The sequence below is a fragment of the Schistocerca piceifrons genome, chromosome 4 (assembly GCF_021461385.2).
Source record: "Schistocerca piceifrons isolate TAMUIC-IGC-003096 chromosome 4, iqSchPice1.1, whole genome shotgun sequence".
Lineage (NCBI taxonomy): Eukaryota > Metazoa > Arthropoda > Insecta > Orthoptera > Acrididae > Schistocerca > Schistocerca piceifrons.
In genome coordinates, this window is record NC_060141.1 from 387731082 (window position 1) to 387752458 (window position 21377).

Genomic DNA, 21377 nt, shown 5'->3' on the forward strand with positions numbered 1-21377 from the left:
AATGGCCTTGATACACCTGGGCACTGAGTCAAACAGAGCTTGGATGGCGTGTACAGGTACAGCTGCCCATGCAGCTTCAGCATGATACCACAGTTCATCAAGAGTAGTGACTGGCGTACTGTGATGAGCCAGTTGCTCAGCCACCATTGACCAGACGTTTTCAATTGGTGAGAGATCTGGAGAATGTGCTGGCCAGGGCAGCAGTCGAACATTTTCTGTATCCAGAAAGGCCCGTACAGGACCTGCAACATGGGGTCGCGCATTATCCTGCTGAAACGTAGGGTTTCGCAGGGATAGAATGAAGGGTAGAGCCACAGGTCGTAACCATCACGCCGGGTTATACGCCAGTATGGCGATGACGAATACACGCTTCCAATGTGCGTTCACAGCGATGTCGCCAAACACGGATGCGACCATCACGATGTTGTAAACAGAACCTGGATCCATCGAAAAAAATGACGTTTTGCCATTGGTGCACCCAGGTTCTTCGTTGAGTACACCATCGCAGCCGCTCCAGTCTGTGATGCACCATCAAGGGTAACCGCAGCCGTGGTCTCCAAGCTGAAAGTCCATGCTGCTGCGAACGTCATCGAACTGTTCGTGCAGATGGTTGTTGTCTGGCAAACGTCCCCATCTGTTGACTCAGGGATCGAGATGTGGTTGCATGATCCGTTACAGCCATGCGGATAAGATGCCTGTCATCTCGACTGCTAACGATACGAGGCCATTGGGATCCAGCACGGCGTTCCGTATTACCCTCCTGAACCCACCGATTCCATATTCTGCTAACAGTCATTGGATCTTGACCATCGTGAGCAGCAATGTCGCGAAACGATAAACTGCAATCACGATAGGCTACAATCTGACCTTTATCAAAGTCGGAAACGTGATGGTACGCATTTCTCCTCCTTACACGAGACATCACAACAACGTTTCACCAGGCAACGCCGGTCAACTGCTGTTTGTGTATGAGAAATCAGTTGGAAACTTTCCTCACGTCAGCACGTTGTAGGTGTCGCCACCGGCGCGAGCCATGTGTGAATGCTCTGAAAAGCTAATCATTTGCATATCACAGCATCTTCTTCCTGTTGGTTAAATTTCACGTCTGTAGCACGTCATCTTCGTGGTGTAGCAATTTTAATGGCCAGTTGTGTACGTTCAAGACCAGGGTAATACCAAGTAACAAGATGTGTGTTCCCAAGTTGGTTTTTGGAAGGATCAGCTGTACCAGGATTGGATGAGATCATCCCAGGAAAACTGCTTTTGAGCTAGGCTAGTGGGGTAATTATATCCAGTAAAGGCTGATGTGAGAATGGTGGTGCATTTCTGTAATGAGTCTGCATGTGAACAAATACATCTGCCTCAATGCCAAGACAGTAAGGGAGGGAAAGTTAAAAATGTAAGTGTGTTGTTCGTTAGTACGTTTAATGTGAACAGAAGTGTGTAGATGACATTCAGTGTGGATGAGGTCAGCGACAATGAAAGTGGCATGGGATTTGGTATAGGCCCATGTAAACTTTGATTGGGAGGGTGAATTTAGAGATTCTAACAATTTTACCAGCTGTCTGACACCTCTATGTACAACATCTGCCATTAAGATCCCATCTCTCTGATACAAACTGACCTACAGTCCCTCCTTAAAAGCCTTGGCCCCACCCAATGACAAACACCTCAATCTGCAGAACTTTTTACTCCACTCAAAACATGCACCCCAACCTGTTACCTTCTTCCTAAGATCCACAATCCCAACCAAATAGGCCATAGTTGTTGGCTTCGAAGCACCCACTGAATGTATATCTGCATTAGTTGATCAATACCTGTAATCTGTAGAACAAAGACTTCCCTCCTATATTAAAGATACCAATCTGTGCCTGTCCTACTCCCATTACAAACCTTAATAGTCACCACCGATGGCACCTCTGTCTATAACAACCAGTGCCCACCTGATTCCAAGCCTATGATGTCCTTCCTGCTCACCTTAATCAACTTTATACTTATGAACAACTACTTCAACTTTGATGTATAAACGAATCATCAGCATGGCTGTGGGAACCAGGATGGCTCCTTCCTATGCAAACTTTTTCATGGGTCAGTTGGAGGGGGCTTTCTTAGATCATCTAATCCTTCAGCTCTAGGTTTGGTTTAAATACACTGATGAAACCTTTGCCTTACGGACTCAGATGACGCTGACCTATTAAAAATTTTGGAACCTCTAAATATATTACCGCCATTAAATTTCACATGTTCCTAATCTGAATCACATGTCATTTTCCTTTATGTTGATCTCATCCTCATTGAGGGTCAGCTACACACTCCTGTTCACATTAAACCTACCAACAAACAGCAGCACTAACATTTTGACAGTTGCAATCTTTCCCATGTCAAATGTTCCTTCCCATACAGCCTTGACCCGAGATAAACAAATTTGTTCACATGCAGACTACTTACAGAATACACTACCACTCTCACATCAGCCTTCACTGGACACAATTATCCCACCAGCCTAGTTCAAAAGTAGATTATCCAGGTCATTACACCTGCTCCTGGAATGACTGATGCCCCCAAAACCAACTTAGGAATACACCTCTTGCACACAGTATTATCCTTGTCTTGAATTAATTAATCAGCTATTTTGACAAGGCTATGACTTAACCATCCCCTGAATGAGGTTCATTCTACCCAACATCCGACATTTCGCCCACAGCGTCTAGAATAGCTTTTCGTCACTCCCCCCCCCCCCCCCCCCCCAATTCTCTGCAATATCCTGGTTAGGCCTTATGCTCCTTCTGCACCCATTTCCCTAACCTATGGCTCCTATCCTACTCCAGTGATTTACCCACTTTAAGACTTGCCCTATGCTCCCTCCTGCCCCCACCTATATCAAGTCTGTAACTGGCAAAACATGCATTATTGAAGGGAGAGCCACCTTTGAAATGACATGTCATGTACTACCTGTTATGCAAACACTTTTTGGTCTTTTACACTGGTATGACTGCCATCAGGTTATTAGCCAGGATGAACTGACATAGGCAGAAGGTGTACATTGGCAACAGACGATATCCTGTTGCAGAGCATGTTCTACAACATGACCTTTGTGCCTATTTCACCATAGGTGACATCTGGATTTTTTCGCCCAGACATGACCTTCTAAGAACTCTGCAGGGGGGAACTGGCATTACAACATGTCCTTCATTCTCACTACCCACCTGGCCTTAGTTTACACTAATTTCTTCAGTCTCTGCATTTCTTCTCAGCGACCTTCTTCACTCTCTTTTAGTTTTCTATATATATTTATTTTTTGACCTGTCTACTTTTCCCTGCCAACACTCCCCCCCCCCCCCCTCCCCCCCCCACCTGACACATACTATGCACTTAACTTTCTGCTCTTATTTACTACTGACCGATGTTTTGTTAGTAATCTCTGTCTTGCTTATTACTGTATCTCTAACCTCTAAGCTCTCAAATTTTCACATTTCATGTGGTGCATTCCCCAGCAATCAGTCTTTCGTTCTCATCCTGTCTATGTCTCCCCTGACCCAGGTTCTGGACAGCTGTTCCAAACTCTCCCCATTTCCTCAACATTGCTAGTCCATTTTCTTCATCCCTCTTCCTTCCCCTTTAACCCTTCTGCCAGAAGAAGGAGCCATTGGCTCCAAAAGCTTGCAAATTTTCTTAATTTTGATATGTGTGTGTTCTGCTGCTACTGCTAAATAGCTAGGATATTTTCAGTCACTTCTTTCATCTCTGAAAATGATTTGATAACATAACATAAAAACTGCCAGGCTGCAGTGTGGTTTGGAGCCCAAATTAGAATGTATGTCCCCTTTAACTGGCTCGATAAAGCAGTTCAAAGGTCAGAGGAAGGCGAGGGGGATACCATCTGTCATAGGATCATGCCTACTGAAACACTGTGATGTTAAAACCAAATGTCAAAGGCAGTTTGTGTCATGTTGTATTAAATATTACACCTTTGAACCCAACTGTTGAGAAAAGGCACATTTATGGAAAAAATAAATATAATTTCACTGGATATGGTCTTTCTAGCTTTACTTGCCTGCATTGCATAGACTCTGCAAGTAGCTTTACGTAAAGCTTGCCTCATTGCAAGCTGCATATAATCGAGATTATGCTGCTGAAACAGGAACATCATGATTGGACGGTTCAGAAGATCAAGGCTACCTTTTGCTTGTTCTGTTTTGGTCAGTGACACAATTGCTGACTGATCTATACTAGGAACTAACTTTTGTAGTGCTGCCGAGGGATAACATAATAATGAGGAACCACCATCTGAAAGCAACAACCACAAATATGTGAGTATAAACATTATGCAAAGTAAATGTATGATATTCATTAATCAAGATTAAAAATTAGCATTAGATAACTGAAATAACTTGCCACTTTATTTTTCAGATGAGTAATGAAATGTTAACACTTAATTTTATTTTCATACAAAAATACTTGGTGAGGTTTTTTTTCCATGAGGCTCTGAGAAAGCATGTCAAGAATAGTATTCATAATTAAAAATGTAAGTGGTGATATAAATATGTTCTGAAACATTGAAAACTCACCACTGATCATTTCACCACTACTGTTGTTACGTTTCCGCATCATAATTATGCGACCATCTCCTTCTCGTCTACTCCACGGCGCTCCATTTGTACCCATAGATATAGAGCGATGGAATGTTCGATTTCTGCTACTTTCACTCTCATTGTCACTAAGAGGACCTTCTGAAACAGGCTGTCATTCATACAGGAATTATTATGACAGATAATCAATTCAAAAAAATAAATAAGAAAGGTTGCATTAAAGCTACAATCATGAGTAACGATAGCTGAAAAAATTATAGGAACCCATAAAGGGATGTTTATTCTCATAATATTGATCAGAAGCATGGAAACAACAATTTTAACCATTCTCAAATCAAATTCATGTGCAAGACATAATTTCCTTCACTCTATTTCAATACTTCTATATTTTACATCTATATTATCAAGCCCACAGATGGGCTTTTGATCCCCGAACCTGATGCAAGTACTTTGATGATCAGTAATGTCTCAATGCTGTTTGGAAGCCTTTGCTTTTGCTTTCCCACATTTGTTCAGCTATATCTGGAATACTGGGTAAATCCACATTTGTGAAAACACTAAAGAAAACAGCCACAAAGAAGAGAATCATTTCATTGTAATATTGCGCTAATAGTCCTTACTTACACGTATGAAATATACAACCATCTCTATGTATTATATTTCAGAGCTCTCCCTCCCCCTCTTTTCCTTACTTGCCAGTGAACAAGTTGTCTAGCGAGGGTCCTCTTTTGTTTAACACCGCAAACATTTTGTCATTTCTATTCTGAATGTTTGATAAACTAAGAAGTTAGCAACAACTGATGCAGATCTTTGTCTCCCATGAAATTGATGACAGATACATTCATCTCACCCTGGGGTCTGAGAAACCAACCACTCTTTTCCAGCCTTCCTCAACCTATCTATCTTTTCTACTTGCAGAAGGAACTAATAATTCCAAAATCCAGACATAAATTCAGGGATGCTGTAGATGTAGGTATATTATACATAATAATTCTCTACATATTGCTAATTATTTAGCAGTGGGTTGATATTTTAGATGGTTATTAATAAACACCTGCTGAAACAGAAGCAAATGGAGTAAGGCTGACAAACAGACAAATTTAACACTTTGGTGACAAAGCCTGAGTGTGGCTCGGGCCACAGCACCGAGCTCAATGACCCATGCCTGTGTGTACCTCAGGCCACAATGTTTCATGTCGTGCAAGCCTCCTGTTGGTCGAAAATGACTCGTTTCATGTGAGAACATCTAGCTGGCTGTCCCTGCTCTCTGTTGTCAGGTTCTAGAATTACTTGGAAAGAAGCAGTAGCCAACATTAGTGCTGCCATCGCACCTGACTGAGCCCTTGGGTGCTTACATTGTCATCTTATTCGCACGTGGTTTCATTCGGTTTTATCGCTATCTGTGATCCCACTACAAACATGTTATGTTCTCTGAGTAATCAAGAAATTTTAGAGGCACTGGAAGACGAATGGATTGATTCTGGAGAAATATGTGAGTGGGAACAGTCCGAAGAAGATTCAGATTGAGGTAAGCTACAGAGTGATATAATTTGTCATCTCTAGTACTGTTGCTTCAGTTACTGGCACTGCAATTATTAATGAATTACATTTTATTTGTCTTCATTTCGTCTTTTTTTTGCAGATGAATCTGATGACGAATATGCTGCTGTTCAAATAACTTCCAAGTGACAATGTTCTTCTGCTGTAACACTGTCTTCTGCACCACCACAGAAAAGGTCTTCACAAACAAAGTCAACAGATACTGGTTTAGGTTGTAGATTCAAGGACCTACAGCATCCTTTGCCACAGTTCTCTGACATAACTGGAGTAAGAGCTGCAGCTGATGAAAGATCCACTTCACTTGATGTGTTTTCTATTTTCTTTCCAAATTCTATGATGAAACATATAAAATCAGAAACGAACAGGTATGCAAAGTGTGTTTATGATAAACTGAAGGCAGGCTCCAAACTAAAGCCACACAGTGTTTGGCATTCATGGGTTGGAGTGAAGCTCTATGAAATGTATTTGTTTTTTGCCATAATTATTCATATGTGCCTTGTGAAGAAATCAAAATTGGCAGACTACTGGTCTGTATATACTGTAGTTTCATTTAAAGCCCTTTCCCAGGATCTACAATGAGCAGAAATGGGTTCAAGGCCATACTTTCAAATTTACATTTGAATGAAAACTCTACGAGGTGGAATCCAACATTTTCAGGACTGGTGCTGCCATCTGGAAAGTAGGAGTGGTAGATCTTTGCACCGCTAGGTGGCAAGAGCTGCATATTTGATGAGTCGGTGTGTGGAGTAGCATTCAGCTGGGAGGACGTTTTGCATGTCCACAGTGATTTCCTTAATACTCGGTGTTTTGTGTGTGGCAATTTTACTATGGATCCACGAACAGAACACCGCGTGTGTATCAAATTCTGTGCGAGTCTTGGGAAAAGTGCTACGGAGACCCTTGCAATGATTCACCAAGTGTTTGGGGGACAGAGAATGAGCTGTAAGCGTGTGTTTGAGTGGCATGCTCAGTTCAGGGTCATCCATGAAGACATCAAAGGTGATTCTGACACTGGAAGGCTCGTTAGCTGCACAACACCAGACATTGTTGCCAAACTTCAACAATTGGTTCGTGCAGATCGACGTCGAACCATTCAAGACTTTGGGGATGAAGTGGGTATTGGTTATGGGACATATCAACAAATGCTGACTGATGAATTTGGCATGCATCGTGTCACTGCAAAATTTTTGCCCAGGATCTTGACAGCCGATCAGAAGGCACAGCATGTTGAAGTGTGCACGGACCTTCATCAGATCGCGTCTGATGATCCAACCTTCTTGTCACGGGTTATCAAAGGCGACGAGAGCTGGATTTACGGTTATGACCCAGAGACGAAGCAACAATCATCCCAGTGGAAGTGCCCGGGCTCTCCAAGACCCAAAAAAGCGAGACAGGTGAAGAGCATGATCATCGTTTTCTTTGATACCAAGGGAATTGTGCACAAAGAATTCATCCCACCCAACCAAACAGTGAATTCCGCATACTACTGTGATGTTTTGCAATGGCTCCATGAAAATGTGCGGCGACGACGGCCCAAACTTTGGCGTCAAGGAAACTGGCTGTTGCATCACGACAACACACCCTGTCACACTTACTTACTCACCAGGACCTTTTCGGCAAAAAACAACAAGGAGTTGTACCGCACCCACCATACTCGCCAGATCTGGAACCTTGCAACTTCGCGCTATTCCCAAAACTGAAACTCAAGTTGAAAGGCCGTTGGTTCGACACCCTAGAGAGGATTCAAGAAGCATTGCTGGCGGTGATCAACACCCTCAAAGAACAGGACTTCCAGAAAACGTTTGACCAGTGGCAGAAGCGCTGGGACCGGTGTGTACGTGTGGATGAGAACTACATCGAGATTGTGCTGACCATTAGTCCAAAGGTAAGGTTTTCAACAGTTAGCAGCACCAGTACCAAAAATTTTGGATAGCACCTTGTACCTACATTGCCAGAGGTCAACCACAGCATGATGCCATGCATAAAATCAGACCTTTTCTCAATCATCTGTTACGAGAATGTATGAAATCATTTTATCCCTACAAAAACCTCACCATTGATGAAGACTGTGATTCAAAGACTGGTTACATTCTGGGATTTGAAGTATACTCCGGTAAAGGATCAAAAGACAATTCCATAACATCACTCTTTCTGAGGTTGCTTGCTGATTATTTGAGTAAAGGTCACACTGTTAATATGGACAGATTTTGCAGTTCGCCAGGAGTTTTTGATTTTTTTATGGCAGGATAAAACGAAAGCTGTGGGCACATGTATGGCTAATCAAAAGGAACTGCCAAAAGAAAATGTTGTTTTGAAGAAACTCAGAAGAAATCAGTCAGTGTCAATGTGGAGAAACCTCCTCCTTTGTTTGAAGTGGAAGGACATGAGGGATATATTATGCCTTTCCTCTAAACAAAAAATGAAAACCTCTAACATTCCTGTTTGTATGAAGGATGGTGTCAAGATCAAGTCCAGACTGGATGCTATTTTTGATTATAAACTGAACAAAACAGGGGTTGACAGAAGTGATCAGGTGATCTATTATCCTTTCAAGAGAAAACATATGAAGCAGTGGAAAAAACTATTTTTTCACATGTTCATAATGGCTGTAACAAACCCTTTTGTTCTGAATCGTAAGACTAGAAACCATAATGAGAAGAAAAACTAATTTTTCCACCTTTGTGTGCCACATTGCTGAAGGACTCTTCCAGAAAGGCTCAACTGTGGCTCAAGAAACTATCCCAGTGGAACCATCAGCAATAGGCTTGTAGAATGACACTTCCCTGAGAAAATTCCTGCAACCGAGAAGAAACAACAACCAACAAGGGTGTGCAAGGTTTATGCTAAAACAATCTACTGGCAGAGCAGGAAGGAAACAAGATGGTATTTCTCTGACTGTAACACACCTCTCTGCATGCCAGAATGCTTCAGACGTTACCACAGAGAAAGGCAGCCAATGGCACAAAAAGATCGCCAGCAACACGAAATCGACAGAAATGGATGATACTGGTGGGTGTGGAAGTTTGTTAGACAAAGATTGTTGGCAGTGGTTGCTGGCTGGAAAATAATTAAGACTGTTGTTGTAGTCTTCAGTCCTGAGACTGGTTTGATGCAGCTCTCCATGCTACTCTATCCTGTGCAAGCTTCTTCATCTCCCAGTACCTACTGCAACCTACATCCTTCTGAATCTGCTTAGTGTATTCATCTCTTGGTCTCCCTCTACGATTTTTACCCTCCATGCTGCTCTCCAATGCTAAATTTGTGAGCCCTTGATGCCTCAAAACATGTCCTACCAACCGATCCCTTCTTCTAGTCAAACTGTGCCACAAACTTCTCTTCTCCCCAATCCTATTCAATACTTCCTCATTAGTTACGTGATCTACCCACCTTATCTTCAGCATTCTTCTGTAGCACCACATTTCGAAAGCTTCTATTCTCTTCTTGTCCAAACTAGTTATCGTCCATGTTTCACTTCCATACATGGCTACACTCCATACAAATACTTTCAGAAACGACTTCCTGACACTTAAATCTATATTCGATGTTAACAAATTTCTCTTCTTCAGAAACGATTTCCTTGCCATTGCCAGTCTACATTTTATATCCTCTCCACTTCGACCATCATCAGCTATTTTACTCCCTAAATAGCAAAACTCCTTTACTACTTTAAGTGTCTCATTTCCTAATCTAATTCCCTCAGCATCACCCGATTTAATTTGACTACATTCCATTATCCTCATTTTTCTTATGTTGATGTTCATCTTATATCCTCCTTTCAAGACACTGTCCATTCCGTTCAACTGCTGTTCAAGTCCTTTGCTGTCTCTGACAGAATTACAATGTCATCGGCGAACCTCAAAGTTTTTACTTCTTCTCCATGAATTTTAATACCTACTCTGAATTTTTCTTTTGTTTCCTTTACTGCTTGCTCAATATACAGATTGAATAACATCGGGGAGAGGCTACAACCCTGTCTCACTCCTTTCCCAACCACTGCTTCTCTTTCATGCCCCTCGACTCTTATAACTGCCATCTGATTTCTGTACAAATTGTAAATAGCCTTTCGCTCCCTGTATTTTATACCTGCCACCTTCAGAATTTGAAAGAGAGTATTCCAGTTAACATTGTCAAAAGCTTTCTCTAAGTCTACAAATGCTAGAAACGTAGGTTTGCCTTTTCTTAATCTTTCTTCTAAGATAAGTCGTAAGGTTAGTATTGCCTCACGTGTTCCAACATTTCTACGGAATCCAAACTGATCTTCCCCGAGGTCCATTTCTACCAGTTTTTCCATTCGTCTGTAAAGAATTCGCATTAGTATTTTGCAGCTGTGACTTATTAAACTGATAGTTCGGTAATTTTCACATCTGTCAACACCTGCTTTCTTTATTATTGGAATTATTATATTCTTCTTGAAGTCTGAGGGTATTTCACCTGTCTCATACATCTTGCTCACCAGATGGTAGAGTTTTGTCATGACTGGCTCTCCCAAGGCCATCAGTAGTTCTAATGGAATGTTGTCTACACCCGGGGCCTTGTTTCGACTCAGGTCTTTCAGTGCTCTGTCAAACTCTTCACGCAGTATCTTATCTCCCATTTCACCTTCATCTACATCCTCTTCCATTTCCATAATATTGTCCTCCAGTACATCGCCCTTGTATAAACCCCCTATATACTCCTTCCACCTTTCTGCTTTCCCTTCTTTGCTTAGAGCTGGGTTGCCATCTGAGCTCTTGATATTCATACAAGTGGTTCTCTTCTCTCCAAAGGTCTCTTTAATTTTCCTGTAGGCAGTATCTATCTTACCCCTAGTGAGACAAGCCTCTACATCCTTACATTTGTCCTCTAGCCATCCCTGCTTAGCCATTTTGCACTTCCTGTCGATCTCATTTTTGAGACGTTTGTATTCCTTTTTGCCTGCTTCATTTACTGCATTTTTATATTTTCTCCTTTCATCAATTAAATTCAATATTTCTTCTGTTACCCAAGGATTTCTATTCGCCCTCACCTTTGTACCTACTTGATCGTCTGCTGCCTTCACTACTTCATCTCTCAGAGCTACTCATTCTTCTTCTACTGTATTTCTTTCCCCCATTCCTGTCAATTGTTCCCTTATGCTCTCCCTGAAACTCTCTACAACCTCTGGTTCTTTCAGTTTATCCAGGTCCCATCTCCTTAGATTCCCACCTTTTTGCAGTTTCTTCAGTTTCAATCTGCAGTTCATAACCAATAGATTGTGGTCAGAATCCACATCTGCCCCTGGAAATGTCTTACAATTTAAAACCTGGTTCCTAAATCTCTGTCTTACCATTATATAATCTATCTGATACCTACTAGTATCTCCAAGATTCTTCCAGGTATACAACCTTCTTTTAGGATTCTTGAACCAAGTGTTAGCTATGATTAAGTTATGCTCTGTGCAAAATTCTACAAGGCGGCTTCCTCTTTCATTTCTTAGCCCCAATCCATATTCACCTACTGTTTCCTTCTCTCCCTTTTCCTACTGACGAATTCCAGTCACCCATGACTATTAAATTTTCGTCTCCCTTCACTACCTGAATAATTTCTTTTATCTCGTCATACATTTCATCTATTTCTTCATCATCTGCAGAGCTAGTTGGCATATAAACTTGTACTACTGTAGTAGGCATGGGCTTTGTGTCTATCTTGGCCACAATAATGCGTTCACTATGCTGTTTGTAGTAGCTAACCCGCACTCCTATTTTTTTATTCATTATTAAACCTACTCCTGCATTACCCCTATTTGATTTTGTATTTATAACCCTGTAATCACCTGACCAAAAGTCTTGTTCCTCCTGCCACCGAACTTCACTAATTCCCACTATATCTAACTTTAACCTATCCATTTCCCTTTTTAAATTTTCTAACCTACCTGCCCGATTAAGGGATCTGACATTCCACGCTCCGATCCGTAGAACGCCAGTTTTCTTTCTCCTGATAATGACGTCCTCTTGAGTAGCCCCGCCCGGAGATCCGAATGGGGGACTATTTTACCTCCGGAATATTTTACCCAAGAGGACGCCATCATCATTTAATCATACAGTAAAGCTGCATGTCCTCAGGAAAAATTACGGCTGTAGTTTCCCCTTGCTTTCAGCCGTTCGCAGTACCAGCACAGCAAGGCCGATTTGGTTAATGTTACAAGGCCAGATCAGTCAATCATCCAGACTGTTGCCCCTGCAACTACTGAAAAGGCTGCTGCCCCTGTTCAGGAACCACATGTTTGTCTGGCCTCTCAACAGATACCCCTCCGTTGTGGTTGCACCTACGGTACGGCCATCTGTATCGCTGAGGCATGCAAGCCTCCCCACCAACGGCAAGGTCCATGGTTCATGGGGGGGACTATGGAATGTTAAATAAATAAATCAATAAATAAATAAAGAGAAGTGGGCTATAAATGGAAGAAGATAATAATTGAAGGGAGGAAAATGAAACTAGCACAGTTTCTCTCTCTGCCACAAGCAAATTTTTTGGGACATTTTTGCGCCACTATTTTAACTTTATTTATTTAATTTCCCTAACCACCAGTTACCCACTATGTACCCTAACCCTATACCACATTATTTACACTGATTCCAGAAACATGCATTCACCGTAGCCAAACTGCAATCCCACATACTTTTCCTCCGGTCCTGCTTAAACTTTGGAATTACCCCTAAAGGACTTACCTTAAAAATTCCCATCTCTGGGTGCAATCCCTCCTTCCACCAGTCTCTCCTGGACTTCCAGAACCTTCAATCCTTAGCCCTTACCCAACTTGTCCTGAATCGCTACACTACTTCATGTAACCACCACTCCCAACAGCTCATATCTCTCTTCAAAGTCCTCCACCTCTCAAACCCCTGCTTGGAGAACACACTCAGGAACATCATCCTAGAAGCCAGCTGTAAACTTGAGTTCCATGCCACACACCACCTGATAAAACTATCCACAGTGCTAGCATAACACCTAAGAAGTGGGGTCCCTCTCCCTATCCCTCACAAACACCAACCACAACAGCACCTTCAACAACCCCCCCCCCCCCCCCCCTCATAGCCAACAAACCTAGCCTAGCCACCCTACTCAATCTCCCAATCCCAGCACAACATACCCCACACAGACCAAATCTCAACTATAACCACAGTCAAATGCCAAATATCACCAGTCCACATCAGTTCTAAACCTCTCATCCAGATACCTCTCTCCTCCAGAGACATCTGTTCTATCAAAAGGCTTAACCTTTAGCCCCACGCCTAAATTCAACCACACTGCCCTGGTTAAAGATCTCCTCTCATTCACCCGGAACCTCAACTGGAAATATCCCTTCACCACCCAAACACAGCTCCCAAATACTAGACACAGTGTTGAACCCTGTCTAGAACAGTTCCAACTGCCTTCTCAAAGGGATCCTCCTCCCCTCCCCCAAAACCATCCCTTGCAGACATTTCAGGAATTCCTCACATCCAGAGTTGCCTCCCAGTCCTTCTTGAAGAACATCCCGACAACCCCCAACATCACCTCAGCTGAATCCCAAGCCATTAAGGAGCTGAAAACAGACCACTCTATTGTCGTCCTCCCAGCAGATAAAGGCTCCACAACTGTGGTACTTGACTCTGTGGAGTATGTGGAAGAAGGACTGCGTCAACTCTCCGACACCTCAACCTACAAAGCTGTTATCCACGATCCCATTCCTTCCATCCAGACTGAGCTACAGAAAATCCTAAAAATCCAAGGTCCCTCACAAGGCCTCACAATGGCTTCCATAGACCTACTCACTCCACCTGAGCCAGGTACCACTACCTTCTACCTATTACTCAAAATCCACACAGAGAACCATCCTGACCATCGCATTGTAGCAGGCTTCAAAGCCCCAACAGAATGTATCTCAGCTCTGGCAGACCAACACCTCCAACCTATCACCCACAGACTCCCATCCTACATCAAAGACACAAACCACTTCCTAGAACGCCTCAAATCCATTTCCACTCCCCTCCCACCTGAAACCTTTCTTGTCACCATAGATGCCACATCCCTTTACACAAACATCCCACATACCCACGGTCTCTCTGCCCTTGAACACTACCTCTCCAAACGCCCACCCAAAGATCTTCCAAAACCTTGTTCCTTAACACACTTACCACCTTCATCCTCACCCATAATTACTTCACTTCTGAAGGCCAGACCTACAAACAAATCAGGGGAACGGCCATGGGAGCCAGGATGGTTCCATCCTATGCCAACCTCTTCATGGGCAGCATGGAAGAGGCTTTCCTGAAGACCCAACAGCTGCTTCCCCTGCCCTGGTATATGTTTATAGATGACATCTTTGTGGTCTAGACTCATGGTGAAGAAAAACTCCTTAATTTCCTCCATAACCTCAACTACTTTTCGAATTTGAATTTCACCTGGTCCTTCTCCAAAACCCAAGCCACCTTCCTGGATGTTGACCTTCATCTTGTTGAAGCTCACATCCACACCTCTGTCCACATCAAACCCACAAACAAACAACAGTACCTTCACTTTGATAGCTGCCATCCATTCCACATCAAACACTCCCTTCCCTACAGCCTAGGTATTTGTGGCAATCGTATCTGCTCCAGTGACGAATCCCTCAATAATTACACCAATAACCTGACCAGTGCTTTCCTCTCCCGCAACTATCCTGCAGACCTTGTATTCCTTCCCGTCCAACAACAATGTTCCTACCCCCAGACCACACAGAAGCATCCCCCTTGTCACCCAATATTATCCTGGCCTCGAATACATCAACAAATTACTCCGGCAAGGATATGACTTTCTCAAGTCGAGCCCTGAAATGAGATCATCCCTTGACAATATTCTCCCCACACCACCCAGAGTTGCCTTTCGTCGCCCCCCCCCCCCCCCCCCCCCCACCTCCGTAACATCCTTGTCAAACCCTACAATATTCCCAGGCCACCTTCTCTACCCAGCGGTTCCTACCCCTGTAACCGACCCCGCTGCAAAATCTGCCCCATGCATCCCCCCACATCCACTTACTCCAGACCAACTACTGGTAAAACATACACAATTCAAGGCAGGGCCACATGTGAAACAACACGTCATTTATCAGCTGACATGCTTGCACTGCACAGCCTTTTAAATTGGTATGATGACAACTAAACTGGCTGAGCGCATGAAAGGGCACAGACAAACTGACTGTCTAGGAGGTGTCCAATACTCAGTAGCGGAGCATGCCCTCCAGCATAATTCTAGGGACCTAGGAACCTGCTACATCGTACATGCCATTTGGCTTCTCCCACCCAACACCAGTCCCTCGTAATTGTGGAGATGGGAACTTGCACTCCAACACAGCCTTTCATCCCACCATCCCCCTGGACTGAACCTATGTTAACCAACCTCAGTCCCATTTACTCTTCAGTCTTCTCCTCTTCCCCTTTCCTCTTTAGCTATTCACACATCTTTTCATCCTACATAGTTGTGTTTGTCTTTATACTATATACCTCTTTACTTCTGTATGCATCCTCTTTGGTTTGAAGCTGGCACAGTACTTACAGTAGAATATCTTTGGCTTCCCTCTGACACCCATGCCTCCATCTTTGCTATCCTCCTTGTTTACCTTTCCCCTGTTGTTTCATAACCTGGGTTGTGAGTAACTGAATCCACTTTCCCTTCTTTCCCCCCTCTCTCCTCCCTGACGAAGGAACAAAGTTCCGAAAGCTAGGATACGTAAATTTTCAGTTCTGTTTTGTGTATCTATCGGCTGTACTGAGCTGGGGTAAGTACTGGCCAGCCCCTCTATCTCTTTGTTAGTATTTGTTTCACAAAATACAGTTATGTGTGAATGTGCTGAAACCCACATGTTGCACTTTTCTTTTTTGAGTGAAAGTGATACTTTCTGTACCATCATTGCACAGCTTGTAATGTATCAGAGGTCACAAGTAAACCTTGAAGCTTGGTCTTTTTTAATATGTATTGCCCTTTAAGACACATCAAGCACAGATGTGCCAGTAATAATTTAAAGAATGGCATAAATAACTGGTTTTCTGGGCCCAAAATTTTCCTACGTGGCTGGACCTCAAGAAGTTAAAAACACAGTTGAATCCTGAACTTCAAAAATTTCAAAAAACAGGAAAGTTTCAAGAAAGATACAGAACACTTGCACATACCCTGCCAGAAAGGAAGCCATTTGTGGCACCACTGAAACCCGTCACTGCCCCATTTTGTCTTCTAAGAGATTCTTCGAGAAAAGACACAGGTGTGTCATCTTGTGGCTGATGAGATGGGTGAATGCCCAGAGCCTGTAAACACTGGAATGGCCCTGCTGGAGGAAAAGGCCCTGATGACTCAGGAGGGCTGTAGTTCTCAGCAACTGAGGGCATTCCTGTAATAATAAAGTGGTGAATCATTCACAGGAACAAAAAAAATAAATAAATAAAAGAAATATACACTCCTGGAAATGGAAAAAAGAACACATTGACACCGGTGTGTCAGACCCACCATACTTGCTCCGGACACTGCGAGAGGGCTGTACAAGCAATGATCACACGCACGGCACAGCGGACACACCAGGAACCGCGGTGTTGGCCGTCGAATGGCGCTAGCTGCGCAGCATTTGTGCACCGCCGCCGTCAGTGTCAGCCAGTTTGCCGTGGCATACGGAGCTCCATCGCAGTCTTTAACACTGGTAGCATGCCGCGACAGCATGGACGTGAACCGTATGTGCAGTTGACGGACTTTGAGCGAGGGCGTATAGTGGGCATGCGGGAGGCCGGGTGGACGTACCGCCGAATTGCTCAACACGTGAGGCGTGAGGTCTCCACAGTACATCGATGTTGTCGCCAGTGGTCGGCGGAAGGTGCACGTGCCCGTCGACCTGGGACTGGACCGCAGCGACGCACGGATGCACGCCAAGACCGTAGGATCCTACGCAGTGCCATAGGGGACCGCACCGCCACTTCCCAGCAAATTAGGGACACTGTTGCTCCAGGGGTATCGGCGAGGACCATTCGCAACCATCTCCATGAAGCTGGGCTACGGTCCCGCACACCGTTAGGCCATCTTCCGCTCACGCCCCAACATCGTGCAGCCCGCCTCCAGTGGTGTCGCGACAGGCGTGAATGGAGGGACGAATGGATACGTGTCGTCTTCAGCGATGAGAGTCGCTTCTGCCTTGGTGCCAATGATGGTCGTATGCGTGTTTGGCGCCGTGCAGGTGAGCGCCACAATCAGGACTGCATACGACCGAGGCACACAGGGCCAACACCCGGCATCATGGTGTGGGGAGCGATCTCCTACACTGGCCGTACACCACTGGTGATCATCGAGGGGACACTGAATAGTGCACGGTACATCCAAACCGTCATCGAACCCATCGTTCTACCATTCCTAGACCGGCAAGGGAACTTGCTGTTCCAACAGGACAATGCACGTCCGCATGTATCCCGTGCCACCCAACGTGCTCTAGAAGGTGTAAGTCAACTACCCTGGCCAGCAAGATCTCCGGATCTGTCCCCCATTGAGCATGTTTGGGACTGGATGAAGCGTCGTCTCACGCGGTCTGCACGTCCAGCACGAACGCTGGTCCAACTGAGGCGCCAGGTGGAAATGGCATGGCAAGCCGTTCCACAGGACTACATCCAGCATCTCTACGATCGTCTCCATGGGAGAATAGCAGCCTGCATTGCTGCGAAAGGTGGATATACACTGTACTAGTGCCGACATTGTGCATGCTTTGTTGCCTGTGTCTATGTGCCTGTGGTTCTGTCAGTGTGATCATGTGATGTATCTGACCCCAGGAATGTGTCAATAAAGTTTCCCCTTCCTGGGACAATGAATTCACAGTGTTCTTATTTCAATTTCCAGGAGTGTATATATAAAATACTATGATTATGATAATGGTGCTACTATCCTATTTTGGGTCACTGGTACTGAGTGTTTTCTTCACAAATACTAAAATAGAGAGTTACTATACATATATAAAAGCTATCTACTTTTATTGCATAAAGTCTGTCTTAGTATAAACTGCAATCAATATGCATCCTAACAACCCATGTGAAACTCATCATACAACAGTATACGATAAAATTTAAAGAAACAGTCCTTTGTTATAGCAAAAGTAATGCAAATATATTCCTCCAAAGTTGATACCAAGAAACAATCATATCACTGTATTTCCCCTTGGGAAAAACCACTGCAAAAATAAGTGTCAAAATTCTCTGTTTCCATGATTTTATGTTGGAGAGAGGGAATTTCAAGTCTCACTTCATTATGCAATTTCAATAGGCTTAAATTTCGCAACAGAATAATCAGGAAACCCTTTTTCAAACTGATTTTGTGTGGTAGAAAGCTAAGTGCACTAAATTCTGTCATTGGTGTAAACTTATGAAAATACACCTGTCAGTGAATTGAAAACATTAATGTCGTCTAATGGTTCTTTGGTGTACTTTGAAACTAACAGCATCATCTATAAGTTCACTTGTATATTATTCCCTGAGGATCATGTTGTTGTGGTAAACATCTGAAATACTATGCTCGATAGATGATTTTAGATAAAAATTTCATTTATGATATCTTTTCTTACATGTTCCAATTCTGATTAAATAAAATCTGTATGTTGCCCCAACATATGCTCAAGTTACCTATGAAAACCCTACAAAAATTCATCTAGTAGGTATGGAGATCAGCATGTTGAAACAGATAGATATGGCAGTTTTAGATAAAACTTTAAATTACAATATCTTTTTTTCCCCATGATCAGATTTTGATGAAATAAAGCCTATATGCTACCCCAAGCTATGCTCAAGTTACATGTGAAAACTCCATTAAAATTTGCCTAGTGGTTTTGAAAATTAGCATATTCAAACATACAGACATGACAGTTTCACAGTTTTGTTAATAGGATACGTAATATCTTGTTGAAAAGCTTATCTATCTAGAATTTTAGGTCCTATATATATCTGACTTCGAAAAGTTAAATAGATATCCTGAGATCATGGCTGCCACAGGTTGCACCTACCACTGCAAGACACAACAAAAAAGTGAACACATGGGTAGTTACACAACAAATCTAACTCACAATCCAGTGGAGCACCATTACTGTCAAAGATTCTAAATTCCAGTGACAACTAACATGATGCTCTGCTATGCCTGGCTATGACATTGTGCTCTCTCTTTGGTTATTTATTGAACGGTCTATTTATCTACTGACTAGACACTGGTAAGACTACAGACTTTCTTGGTGGATATTTAGGGTGGTTTTCTATCATGTTTATATGTTCATAACTCCACAGCATGGGCTGGTTTTGTGTCTTGTGAAGAACAGTGCAATAAATAACTTCTGATTAAAGAAACACCAGGAGTTACTCAGCCCAAAGAGGCAAAGTCTACAAAGAAATTGTTATTATCTGTGAAGTGAGTGCAAGAATTGCAGCACTTTTAAAAAGGTCTTTGCATAATGTGCGTTTACCTACCCTTTCTGCTTGTTTCCCCTGAGTAAATACTTTACGTACTTTGGCTGCACTGGATGGCAAAAATGTGTAAAATAAGGCAATACTCAATGAGTTAACACAACGAGAGCTATTTCTAAGAGCAAAACATCCTGAAATCAGCTTCTTGATTAGTCAACCTATTAGGTGACACAATTTCAACGTTCTATTCAGTTAGATCTCAACAGTGTTTCACATAGTCTACTGCTGGTGCTAGCAGGTCAGTTTTGCTTCTCTGAAACTGTGGAATTTGGATGAAATTCAGACTTGAACAGTTTGCTGTGAACCAGTTGTAGGTCTGTTAAGCTGTGTCTGGTAAGGCTGAGTTCATATCCTTGATTAGTATGCTTGCGCCATCAACAACCATTAAAGTTTTCAAATCGTACTTTAGTATTATTTTATGTAGGATAAGAATAAGAGTCAATCCAGTATTGATCCTTGTAGGGCCCCACATGTTCTGTTCCCCCATCCTGAGGTTAGTTTATTGTCTGTGACTCAGTCTGTAAATGTGTCCTTATGAAGGTGAAAATGGACTCATATTCACGAACCCATCTGAGTTATTCCCGTGCTAGACAGTCATGTAAACTCTTTCCTAAAATACTAAAAGTGCTACCACTACTATGCATATATATTATGGATACAGTCATCATCATCATCAGTTATCTGCTATATTAGCAGGTCCTTTGCCTCTCCATTTTCTGCGATCCATTGCTTCCTTCTTAAGGATGCTGTATGTTGTACCGTCCATCATGACATCCAGTATCTGGAATCTCTTCCTTCCTCACTTCCTTTTCCCTTCTACATAACCTTCTAAAACTGTTTTTTATCAGTCCGTCATTCTTTCTTAATATATGCCCAATCCAATTTCTTTTTCTTCTCTTTATTACATCTAGTAACTGTCTTTTCTCTCCCACTCTTCTCAGTACCTCTTCATTTTTTACTCTGTCCATCCAACTTATTCTTCCCATCTTCCACCATGACCAGATCTCAAAAGCCTCCAGCCTTTCTCTGTCTTTTTTCCTCATGGTCCATGTTTCAGCACCATATAGAAGAACACTCCATACAAGACATTTTATGAGTCTCTTTCTGAGTTCTCTGTCCAGACTGCTGCAGAAGATTCTCCTTTTCTTATAAAATGCCTCTTTTGCCATTGCTATCCTTGTTTTAATTTCTGTGGTGCACTTCCAGTCGGTGTCTATCCTGCTTCCAAGATACTTTTTTAAGTATGGATACAGTAAAGTATATTAAAAGTGTAATTGGCACTGATAGTAGAATGAGACAAAATTGTGACACATACAATCACAACAGAAGGTTAAAAATAAACTTACACGTAATCCCAGGCAATAGAAGTTGGAGTCAGAAAGGAAAATGTTATATGGGAATAAAACCATGTTGCTACACAAATTAAAATGGATCTTAGGTATCAATCTGTTTGGAAGATCTGTTAGAGAATGCCTATATTATCACTGCTTCTGCTCAATAAGTGAATACATGAAATTTCAAAATAAGTAATTTCAAACAATGGAAACTACAGATTGGAATATCAACAATGTGGGAGAAGATAGATCGTTACTTACTGTAAAGATGATACTTTAAGTTGCAGACAGGTACAATTAAAAGAAAGTTACACATAAGCTTTCGGCCACAGCATTCAAGAAAAAACATACCATTCATTCATACAAATAAACACACCTCACACGTGCACATGACCACCAACTCTGGCAGCTTAGTCCAGGATTCTGGTCTGAGCTGCTGGAGCCGGTAG

At 42.7% G+C, this 21377-nt stretch overlaps 1 protein-coding gene across 1 annotated transcript in view; it reads right to left on the minus strand.

The window, feature by feature from the left end:
- The window catches only part of LOC124795862 (E3 ubiquitin-protein ligase highwire-like), a 327500-nt gene that overhangs the window by 141172 nt on the left and 164951 nt on the right, over positions 1 to 21377 (minus strand). Inside the window, exons 17-19 of the mRNA XM_047259943.1 lie at positions 16295 to 16509; positions 4569 to 4740; positions 4055 to 4287 (exon numbers count right to left, since the gene is read on the minus strand). Coding sequence (XP_047115899.1) covers positions 4055 to 4287; positions 4569 to 4740; positions 16295 to 16509 — 620 coding nt within the window. The remainder of the gene's footprint in view (positions 1 to 4054; positions 4288 to 4568; positions 4741 to 16294; positions 16510 to 21377) is intronic.